Source organism: Drosophila hydei, unplaced genomic scaffold, assembly GCF_003285905.1.
Source record: "Drosophila hydei strain 15085-1641.00,03,60 unplaced genomic scaffold, DhydRS2 tig00008128-arrow-arrow-pilon, whole genome shotgun sequence".
Taxonomy (NCBI): Eukaryota; Metazoa; Arthropoda; class Insecta; order Diptera; family Drosophilidae; genus Drosophila; species Drosophila hydei.
The window spans coordinates 383,306-395,864 of NW_022045838.1; the positions used below are offsets into that span (position 1 = coordinate 383,306).

Consider the following 12,559-nt stretch of genomic DNA (forward strand, 5'->3'; position numbering starts at 1 on the left):
AGGAAGCAAAAGGCAGCGGACAGACAGACGACTAAACGTGTGCAGAGATAAAGCCGTTGGCAACAGGGCGACGTGTTGAGCAAAAAAAAGGGGGAAAAGAAAAATAATTCTACATTAAGCTGGCAGAGAAAACATGACTGGAATTATGATAATCAAATTATGAATAGAATAGTGGGAGCTGGCCAGAGGCAGGCCAGAGTCAGACTTGGTCATTATTTAAAGTCCATTGAAATTGGCAGCTTAATTTTAGACTTTGACTTTTCCTTTTTGGGTTTTTTTTCTTTCATTTTTGATTATTTCACTTAATGCAACGAGAAACACGTGTAACTTTCTAAAATGCAAATGATAGTGCATTGAAAATATCATGAGCACTTTTTAAATTTGACGACACGTGGGCATTGATGTGACCAGCAGCATACCAGCCCACAACAGCCCACTCACCCACCCAGCCCTTTGGAGAACGCAGACGTCGTCGTGCAGTGCGTATACGTGATGCAGTCGCACTTTCTAGTGCGGCACTTAAATTTAATTAAATTGTGGCGAGCACATCAAATCGACCAACTTGAGGGCCCTGCTGACAGCCACACGTCGCCGGCTGTCGCTTAGTGGAGCAGAGCCACCAAACGCGCTTAGAAATTTCGCACACTTGACCCGCCAAGGCAACTTAGCCGAAAGGTTCTGACTGCAAGAACATATATACGCTGGGTATATTGGTGCAGTGCATATTGCTTTGAAGCAGGTAAAAGAATGGAACAGAGAGGGAAGTCTACCGGTATTCATGAGAGAATAGAACGTGAAAATCTTATCTTATTTCTTGATTGAAGTTTCAAAAATATCTATCAATTTTTTTTTGTTTTCCTAATATTCTCAATCTGTATCAGAATTAATTTTGAAACATGAATCTTTGCATACAAAATTCAATAATTTTTTTTTGTATATTTGGTATGTATTGTAAACCAAATATATATTTTTTTAATGCATTAAATAATTTTCATAAAACTTAAATCAAAATTAGTAAGCGGAAGCCTCGAAGACAGCAGCTTCACAAGCATTTCAGGGTATCTCCTAGCCAGGCATTGCCTTTTCTCTCAGTCTTGTTCTTGTTCTTGTGTGCAATCAAACCTCGCGCGTTGCCTGCCCCGGCCAGAGAGAGAGAGAGAGCTAAAGAAAGAAACAGGTGCAGAGGGTTAACCGTTAATTCACCGACATCCATGGCAAAGTCGCCAAAAACAGGCTGCCCCAAGAATTTCAATTGAGTTTTATATTGAATTTTGGCAAAGCAGCGAGAACGCACAGATTTCTGTTTTGTTGATCGGTATCTGCATGATGTATGGGCGATGAGCCACACCCACCCAGCCAGCCCAACTGTCAATACAATGTAGTGGGCGTTAAGTTTAGAAAGTGCTGAAAACTAAACTATTTCTGTCCGTCGGACTGTCTTCAATTTGCTTCTCTGATCAACATCAATTATGTGGCACACGTTTGCAGACACCTCGAAAAACGAGACTCCCACGCATCGCAGCTGCCTCTTGCCAAGGGGCAATCGAATTTTTATGGCCAATTTCATTGATTTTGTATTTTGCTAATGATAAGACTTTTTCTTTGTGGAGTTTTTAGTTTTTTTCTTTTTTTGTAGATGTTTGCCTCTAGATAAGGCGCATGTTGCGGCATGTCAATTCGCTTTTCATGCTGCCACGCTGCCCCCGCCGTCTGTTGCATGTTAATGCCTAATGTGGAGCTTTTCTTTCAATTAGTGCAGTGAACGAAGTCCGAAGTCGCGACGCTTTAAACAAGGTCAATATCAAACGTGTCTGAATGCCTGAACCCCAACTAGCCACACGACTGGACCTTTGCTCACTTTCTTTTTTCCCAGAGCGTCTTTCGAATTTTCACAGGGGGTCGATGTCAATCAATTTATTGCTTGCGCATCCAGCCAGTTAGCCAAGAAGTCAGCCATTCATCACTTAATAAGTCGGCAATTTATTGGCCATAAATTTTTTACACTCGTACCTCATTTGACGTTTGTCAAACACAAATTTAATTGCCAACATTTTGCCACTATCCCAAAAAAAAGAACAAAAAATTCCATATATTCAAAATTTAAAGCACGCTTCGCCAAATTGTTGAGTTGACATCCAGCTGCGCTGACGAGACACGGGAACACCCATCGGAGCACGTCGCACCTATTTGGTATTACGGAGCAGTGCTGCGATCTAGAATTGGGCCACAAATTAGAAACAAGCGCACGGCCACATTGGTGAAATTTCGAAACAAACTAAAAAATTCCACATAGAATTGACCGCATTCTGCACTCCAACAGCGTGTGCCCGTTTGCAAATTTTCTATCTGTCAATTGTCGAGCCAGAGTCAACAGGAAGTGAGCACCCATTAATTCCACGCAAGATTTTAAGTTCTTTTGAAAACATAGTTTTAATGAAACATAAATGAAGTTTAATATAGATTTGAGTCATCAATTTTTATTTTTTATGTGAAGAAGAGTTGAGACTCTATGTATACATGTACATATACATGCAGGAGTATACATATCAATGAATATATATACTGATGATCGAGCATTTACAGTCTTTAATCAAATATTCCAATACATTCGTCTCTTGAACAGCATCAAGGTTTGCTTCATATTAATAAGTATATATACATATATATATATATATATATATATATATATATATATATATATATATATATATATATATATATATATATATATATATAAATATATATATATATATATATAAATACTGCTTATTAATTCCAAGCTTTCCTCGAATTCGAGTTCTGCCTATTGCAACTTCAAATTTATTCAAAACTTTTTGCTTCGCTTGGAAAATGTTTTCTTGTTTTATTATTATAATAACATATATAATAATATACGAATAAAATAAATAATTCAAATAAATAACTTAAGTCTAATTTGTTCAACTTAAAATTCAACAAATATTTAATAGCTAAACAGTTGGAAATGCTGCACATTTATTGTAATTGTTTTAGTTAAGTTTAGTTAAATATATTATTTAATAAATATAAATTACATGTAGGGCATTGCACTAAAAATCATATAAATTTCTACTAAGGCGGGGTTAGAACTAAAATTGTTTTACTGGCATTTGTGCTAAAATTAATTTCGAAACTAGGACTCGAGGGATTATTTAATAATCAGTAAGTCAAATAAGAATATGTATATATCTATTATTGCCACTGATATTGGTTGCGATAGGCCAGATGCTGCGCATCCTGACGCTCCGGCTGCGAGTACTGCTGCAAGAGCGGCCGATTTTGATAGCTATCCGTGGACGAGTCGAGATCTTCGATGGATGGGTCCGTCTGTAGCGAACGCTTCCAATAGCTGCCCTGTTCGCCCCAATCCTCGCCATGGTCCTCGTAATGGTGCTGATGATGAGCATGTTCGACATAGACAACCTAGTTAGAAATGCAAATGCAAATAGGGCGTGAAGTGAGAAACACCAAAGGAAATACCAAAGAGCCCAAAAGAGTTGTAAGAGCTGTGTGGATTGGACTGTTCAATGGGATTAAAAGGGCATACTGAGTAGACTGTATATACGTGTGTACGTGTATATGTGTGAGTGTATTTGTGTGTGTGTGAGTGTGTGTGAGTGTAATTGCTCACTTTATAGTCGAGGCTTGGAGTTACGAGTGGGAAAGGGCGCCAGCTATGAGTGAGAGAGACACGCCCATACTTACACATATTGTAGGGGAACATTTTGGATATACGCTACGTATGTATTTGTATTTGATTTTGATTTTAATTGTTTTTCAGTTTGTTTTTTTGAGTTTTGGGAATCTTTGAAAATTGTTATGTACTGATTATTGTTGTAGCTGTCCAAAATGGTTACCATATCTGAAACCAAAGAGCTCTGAATATGTTAGCATACGGTACAATTTGTTTTTTAGAGGACGGTAATTTGTTGTTTGTTTGTTGTTGTTTTTGGAACTGATGTGGAGAAAATTTGTGAACGAAAACCCGCAGCTGGAGTGAGAAGTTAAAAAACACATGACAAACGCCTGCTTCTGTGTCCGCATATTATATATGTACATACATCATATCACTTTCAGAGAGTCTTAGAGAAGGGATAGCAAAAGGGAGAAAGGGAGAGTGATAGAGACAGAGAGTCGACAAGATGTTTCCAACAAACCTTTGCCAAAACAAAATATAGAATTTGCCTTTGCTTAACACTAAAAAAATTAACAAAAGTCAATTGTTATCTAAACAAAAAGGTTGTGCACAAGATTAGAAATATATATTCGTTGGGTCTCATAACCGGAACAATTTTGTTCGTGTGTTAACCAGAACAAAACAATATCGAACGAAACGAAATTTGGTATTGCAAAATTTGGGCCTCTCAACCTACCTTGGACGGTGCACCGCCCCGCTTGACATCGATCCAGAATCGAGCAATATTTATCAGCAATCCGATCAGGGCTATGGCAAAGAACTTGATCTGCAAATGGGCGCCCAAGATTTTGAGCAGCAATTCGATTTTGGCCTTCAGCACGCTACCAACTAGTAGAATTTTAGCGGCTGCCTTCTTCTTCTTCTTCTTCTTGCCGCGCGTAACTGTGAAGCAAGTGAGATCGATCAGTTATTCACTATAGAGAAATGCATATTAACAACATAGGAAAAGTAACATAAAAAACACATATAAACGATTTAACGACATTTTCTTCGCATAGGAGGGTGGTATGTTTGTTAGTATGAACTGCAGTGCGCGTAGGTGCGTTAACGATAACGATAACAGAACGATAACGATAACACAACAAGCATTCGAAGCAAAACAAGCAGGCATAATGTAGTATGTACAATAAATTAAATAATTAAGCCAAATAATTTATGAAAATAAAATATATAAATAACTAATATAAGTAATTAAATTAGTTATTTAATATTTTTTTTAATTAAGCATAAATTATTTAACTATAAATTCTCAGCTTAATAACAGCTTCAAGTTTAAGCTTGAATGCCTTGAGCTGACTGCTATAAAACTCATATAAGCCAACAACAATTGTTTACTGCTTGGCAAGCAGTTTGATGGCTGTGCTTTTGCCAAGCAGTAAAGTGTTAAAGCAAGCACATATAGTATACACTTGCAGAAATTATATATCAATCATTTATGAATTAAAAATAATTAGTAATTATTTTTGTTTTAAAGGGTGTTCTTTGTTTATGTTATACTTAAAAAAATATTAATTAATTTCAAATAATTTCTGCAAGTCTGCTTTTAACTTTGATATAATTGTGAATCATAGTTCAAATTGATTAATAAGTTGTATTGACTCCAGTAGGAAATTGATCAATTTATCTGAACTATAAATCACAACTATAATCTCTGGCAAGCCAAAGCCTTCATTCAAACCAACTAACATTATAGATAGATATAGGCACTGAAACTGTGCTGTGGAAAAGGTGCGCTTAATTGATTCAAAACCACACGCAGCAAACAACACACACCTCCGTTACTTCTACCATAATTAAACGGGTTCTTATGCTTGCGCTTTCCTCCAGCTAGCAAGGCGTCGGTGTCCACATCGAGCAGGTCATCCAACAGTTCCACTCCCAATGTATCACTGGATTCGTGCTCTACTACTGCCGTCGATTGTTGACCTTTACGCTTGCGCTTGCCACGCTTTGTCTTGCGCTTGAAAGGTCGGCCACCGCCTCCTCCATGGCCACCTCCATGACCGCCTCCATGGCTGGCAACTGCTGGCGCGCTCTCGTGACCGGTATCAATTTCGTGATGATCAGGCGCTGCCTGCACCACCACCAATGTAGCTGGTTGGTGTTCTTGTTGGCCCTTCTTCTTCTTCTTGCGCTTGGTCTTGTTCTTCTTGCGTTTGTTGCCGCCTTTGCCGGGCTTTTTCACAGTGCCCGCCAAATTGTCTGCACCATCTTCGAGCTCTATGAACTCCACACCGCCCGATGCACCACCATCGCTAAACACTGAGTTCTTCACATCGCTCGCCGGCTTTGCCACAATTTGTGCACTTTCATTTTCCGTTTCAGGTTCTTCATCTGCTTCGTCTTCCTCCTCATCCTCTTCCTCTTCCTCCTCATGGTCGCCGCTATTAGAGGCTGCATCTGTCTCATCCTCTGCGCTATTTTCGACAGCCGATTCCTCCTCACCTTCATCATCAGCTTCAGCATCAGCATCAGCCTCAGCCTCAGTCTCTCCCTCCGTTTCCGCTTCATCTTCGTCGTCGTCGTCATCTTCCACGTTTTCACTGTCATCCGCTTTTGATTTTGGCGCTTGCAAATACTCGTATTCACGGCCAAGGAAACTGAGCGAGACAAAGAAGCAGAGAGTTAAGAAAAACTGGATATTGCCAAACTTGTTGCCTGAATTACCCGTCCATCGTCTCCGCTAGATATTCCTTCATGTATTTGGTGCCGATTTCGATTTTCTTTAACAATGTCGATGGCTTCTCTTTAATGGGCAGTTCCGAAGCGCTGTAGCCACGTCTCTCTATGGTCGCATTCAACTGCCGATCCGCTTCAACTAAAGGAAAAAATTGCTTTAACTTTTATGCAAATCTCAGAAATCGAAGTCATAAAACTTTAAGTCAAAATAGTTAAACGTGTGCAAATGCCAATTTGTTGTTTTTTATCATTGGCAATTTGCAAGTTTTCACCTGTTTTAAATTTTCACCGGACTACATTAATTACTACTCCAAGCTAATTAGCAACTCTTTCACCTGACCTTCACTTTGCTTACCTTTCAGTTTTTGCCACTGCAAGTGCAATTCATCATCCCAAGCATCCAAGATTCTAGCCGATCGTTCACGAGCGCAAGACCAGGGCTCAGCTCGGATCGGGCATAGAGCTAGGTCCAAATAAGGTGTGATGGCTGCAAAATTGAAAAAGATAAAACAAAAACTGTATTATATATATCTTTATACAGCTTATACAAGGCCATAACTTTATGGTCAAAACAATCAAATTGCTTGGCTTACGCACAAACGGAATTTGGTCTGGTTTGTTAAGTGTTTTGGACATGTGGCAGCTGCCACACGAGCTTCTTCTTTTCTTTTCAACTGTAAATATTTGAGTGAAAGTGTGCGCAACCACTGACCACTGGACAGCAGCAGCAACAGCAGCAGCAACAGCAGCAGCTACAACAGCAATAGCAACCACATTGATAACACCTTGTGTGGCTTTGCCACCTGCAGCATTCTCTGCCATGTTTAAAACATAGTTTCACATCCAGCTAACCAGGCAACAACAATCGAGTGAAAATGTGCACAGCCTAACAATTAATCGCAACTTAATTGTACCAATTGTTTTTCAAAATTGCAATTGACAAATAATTAAATTAAATTGCTGAAATCATAGAGATGTTTGCAACAATTGTGACTGCTGGAATTTATCAGTTTAGTATCTCTCGTTTTCTTTCTTTCTCTATTTCACGACTTTAAGCAAAAGCGCAAGCTTAGACGTATTACTTTATGGTAGTTCATAAATATAAAATAAAAAATAAAAAAAAACAAAAAATAAAGCTTCATACTAATTTTTTTCTGTTTAATTTTAAATTCTAACTTAAAGTTTTTTCTAATTAATTGAGAATTAAACTTAAAGAATTTTTTTTTACATAATAGTTTTCTTAATATTTATATTCTTTTCTTTTTATTTAAATAAATAGAGCGAAAAGAATTTTTTTATATTTACATTATCTTTTTTATTTAGTTAAAAATTAAATAGAAAGAATTTAATTTTTATATATAAAATTTTTTATATATATTTTTTATAATTTCAACAAAATATTTATAGAAAATAAAAATATAAAATCATAAGCAAAACAATATAATTGAAATATATTTTAAGCTATCAATTTTTGTACTAAATTAAAATATAAATAGCTAATTAAAAACACAAAATAATTAAGTGTAATCCATTTTTTATTTCATATTTTTATGTTTTTTTGCCTGCTTTATTATTTGTAATTGCACAGGCTTTTCTCTCTTTTCGTAATAAACTTTTTGTTAACTAAAATATAAAAATAGTAATTATAAGAAAATAATGATGTCGTACCTTTTTATAACATTTCCTTTATGCTCTTTCTATTTTTAACATTGTTTAGTATTTAGTCTTACTATATTTTTGTGGACACTCCAGTTGTTAACAATTTATTTAAGTGAATTTGAAGCACAATTGCGCAATTTTATTTGGCTTTTTGTATACCCTATAACAGTAGTGCTGCTGTGGTTGTTTGGGCTACACCAGTACAAGTCAATTAATTGTAAAAAAATATAATTAAGTCATTGTCACAGCCCCATGAGCCGCAGGCTGCATTTGCGCCGAGCAGAGCTCGTTATAAATTGAGCAATTATTTTATTTTTGTTTCTTTAGTTAGCTACTCATTACTATTGATTGCAACGGCTAAGGGGTAGTTAGGACTATTAGCTGCCGCTTAATTGCCACACATCAGTGGCGGCGCTACTGTTGCAGGTTGTTGCTGCCGCATCTTGAAAGTCGTGATAAGTGAAAATTTCGCTTTCAATATGTGTGTGTGTCTGTACTTTGACCTCTATGCAATGGCAGCAGCAGCCAATAATGTCAGTTCAATGCCAAGTGAAAGCTGCTGCAACTAGGATGTTGCATTGTGAGAAAATGTTTGTTTTGTCTTGTTTTCTAGTGACATCCGACAGATAAAAATCCTTGTTCGACTGTCTGCAGCCCACGCGGCATGCTTCTTTGACATTTGCCAAAAACTTTGTTTGCTTTGCTCGCTTTGCTTATAAATGTGGCACATTAAGCGAAGCCCGACTGCTGCCACACGATTACCTGTGCATCTTTCCACTTTCATGCTGCGGCCCTTTCCATTCCCCCTTAGCTACCATTGAAGACAATGCCCAAGCACTGGGCTCGACTTAATTTCAAATACATTTTGTATATAGTTTTTTTTTTGGTTTTTTTATATGTACTTTCACTACAATTGAAATTTATGCGTGGCCCATGGCTTAATATGCTTAGCTACTTATGGCAATCGCATGCATTGCGGCTGGGGCGTAGCCATTGAGCCCGAACTTGTTCAAGAGTGACGCGTTCATTTGAACCGCTGGGCTGTATGCAGAGAACTGTAAACTCTGCCAGGCTGCTGGGCATTTGGGCCAATAGCCAATAAGCCAACTAGCTAACTGGCCAGCTGTGCTGTAAATCGCATTTGTCTATAGCCTCCAGGCTAACCATAACAGTAGCTCATAAAATTTTAGCATAATCACAATAAATTCTATAGCTAAAGCAAATGAAGTTGTTAAACGTTTGCCTTGGGTGGCATTTGAAAGTGAAATATGTTTCCAATTAGCTTAGCTTAGCTTAACTCAGCTTGGCTCAGCTAGTTAATCGTCACTTAGTTGGATCTGTTAGATGCACTATGCTGTGCTGCCGTTAGCTTTTCTACTGCTATTCAACAACTGGCTAGAATTCTTGATCAATGTGTCAATGGAAACTAGTTGCCCCTCGCAGCTAAACAACAACATAGTTAAGCATTACCGTTAGCCCAGAAGTGTGTGAGCTCTGAACAACGGTGAACAAGCATGACCAAAAGAGCACAATAAAATAAAACTTTCACTGGTTTCGATCTGCTCTTTGGTATCGAAGAGGAAGAGCTAACGTTAAACATTTACGCAAATCGTCGACAGCTTTGTGGTCAGGTTAAACAAAATAAAAAGTGTGTAACAAGCCAAGTAGTGAATGTCACTTAATCTCCATCAAACGGGTTGAAAGCGCTGGGTGCAGATGCTCTGCTCGGCTCTGCTCTGGTTTGTCATTGTTATCCGGCCAAACTGGACAATTGGGACTGAGATGCCTGCCAAGCAGATGCAATTAAAAAATGAAATTGCATTTCATTTGAAAAAAATAAGCAAAACAACAACAACAAATGCACGCAGGCAACACTTTTAATTTTTGCGCTTAAAAGGCATGGAAAGGCATGTTGTCAATGCCTCGAACGCAGCTATTTTTTTGTGTTCAGTTTTCCAGTGGCTTTGTTTGCCACTAGCCAAACAAGACAAGGTGTAACCACACACACACACACACTCACACGTCTGGCATATGACGGTTATAACCCAATTATGAGCAGTTTCAGGTTGTTTTTGGTGTCAGCTCCCCCCAACGCCTCAATTCTGCCGGTCGGTCCCACTTTATTGTGTTTATTGTATGGAACCTTGCCGCAGTGGTCAACCAAATATGTGGCTATATCACGACTATGACTAAGTTTATCAGCCCGCTGTGCTGTTTACTTTGCATGGCTGCTCTTACATTGCGGGGCATAACAACTTCTATAAGTGGCCAAGACGTATTGATTATCATTGGTCAGGCAATGCCTATTTGTGGCGCTAGCAATTTGTGAAGAATTAGCAGTAGTTCAAGAGAATTTTGTACTGAGCTGAAAACATATATAGGCAGGCTTTACTTTATGGGCTTTCCCAAAATAAAGTTGATCGAGTTGATGCAGGCTAAGCGTATGCATGAAATGCTATCTAAGCTACAAGACTTCATAACTAAGATAAAATTTGGGTTATAATTAAATCTTTCACTTGTAATAACAAATATGCTGATGAATTTCAATAATCAAAAGGATAATCGTAATAATAGTAATTTCCATATTAATAATAATTTCCATATTAATGGAAAAGCAAATGGGCTTAATCACAATGACAATACAGATAATTATAATAACAATAAGTATTATTGGCATTTTAAGAAAAATAAAATGTTACTAATTTTTATAATGATAATAATGACAAGACGGACAATAGTGATAATGATTATGATGTGCATAAACCTAATGATAATGATAATGATAACGAAATAATATATAACAATGATAAAAAATTTAAGTAAATAATAATACAAATAACAAAAAGAACAACAAAAATAATTATATTAAAAAAAATTATAAACAATAATAAAATTAATAAAATTTGAACAAGCTGAGAGATAAACTTGAGCTTCATTCTCTAGACCGACTGAAATATAAACATGCTTAGCTAAATAAACATGCTGAGTTAAAAAAATAAATATTATTAATTAATTAGTAATAATAATTTCGCTCAACAAATTATCAGATGTAACACAAACTCTTATCATCTTCTAATGACACTTAATACGTTCTAATTCACATCTTCAAAACTCACATATGACTCAGATATAAAAACTAAAGCTGTCATAAATTGTGCTCTCTAATGACAAGAGTATTTAGCATTCGTACACGCTCAGCTGCTTGCTTTTAAAATGACTTTACATTATGTATAGTTGCTCTTGGTTACCCACACTTTTGTACCTATATTTTGTCAGCTCAAACGAGTGAGTGCGTAAATAAACGTCGACTGTTTTTAGCGCTCAACAAGTTCTAGTTTAGTTATAAGTACTTATGTGTGACCCATATTACATGGCCAAGGCACTTGCAATGCGTTCTTTTTTTTCTTCAGTTTTATGGCACCTCGCACAAGTGCAGGCCGTCAGCTAATTGCTCCACTCTTGTACATCGAGAAGACAGAGAGCGTAACAGAGCTGAAATGTTGAAGCATGAAGCATGTCAACTGCTCTAAAAATCTTAGCCTTTCTTAACAATATTCCAGTTCTGCTGCACTAACCATGCCACTAGCGCTAATTAGCCGTGCACTTTTGTCAACTGCAATTGATGTCTGGCTGCCGCACATCCAGCCGGCATCTGTCCCTGGTCATCTGCCACTTCCTCCACAATGACTACACTATGATATAATGCCTATTTAAATTCATGCGCTCTCACATTTAACTTAATGAGCAAAAATTTCACTACAATAAAAGCGCTTTTGATTATATTTTGTTTTGCTTGGCTTTGCTTTGTTTTGCTTGGCGCTGTATTACATATCCGTAAAGCCCAAAATAAAAAGTAAAAAACAGAGAAAGAAATTGAACACCTTAGGCTGAGTCATTGGCCGAAAAATTAAAACGCTTAGCTTGAATTGTGCAGCCAAGTGACTTGGCATAACTTACCATTTAGTTGGCGAGCCGCAGGTGTCGTTGTCACTGCCCGGACAACTGGGATGGGAGCTGGAGCTGGAGGTGATACTGGGCGGGCAGGCAGGCTCCAGGCTTGGGTCAGTGTAAATGGCATTGGCAAACATAGCAGCAGCAGCCATAGCTCAACGCCTGCTAAAGAACGCTGCCAGTCCATCGCGTTCACAAATACAAATACAGTTACAACTAGAGTTATATATTTATATATATGTTTTGAGTGGTGTAGATACAGTTGCCGTTAGATGTGAAATCGTTGACAAGAATCTATTCTGTCTTGAGTCTTGACCACAAATTTATATACACTTAATGACACGCATACGAGCAACGGCTCTTCGTTCCATTTTTTTTTTTTTTGTATTTAAAAGAAGAAGTCGTCACCGATCTATTGTCAATTAACGCACATATAAAGTATTCAAATGTTGAGCTGCACCGGCGCAGCATAAATTCACCACACTCTATAGTTCACTGTAGTAGTATATCTGGGAAAACTGCGATCTTAACACGACCAAGTTCAAGGTAAGATTG

At 37.5% G+C, this 12,559-nt stretch overlaps 1 protein-coding gene across 1 annotated transcript; it reads right to left on the minus strand.

Moving 5' to 3' along the window:
• Positions 1-3,100: 3,100 nt before the first annotated feature.
• On the minus strand, positions 3,101-12,191 carry LOC111604489. Its single transcript, XM_023322579.2, has 6 exons — positions 12,011-12,191; positions 6,750-6,881; positions 6,383-6,533; positions 5,489-6,315; positions 4,392-4,597; positions 3,101-3,441 (listed from the first exon to the last, which is right to left on the minus strand). Exons 1-6 carry the CDS (start codon positions 12,189-12,191, stop codon positions 3,211-3,213), a joined length of 1,728 nt encoding a protein of 575 aa, XP_023178347.2. The 3' UTR covers positions 3,101-3,210.
• Positions 12,192-12,559: the final 368 nt, after the last annotated feature.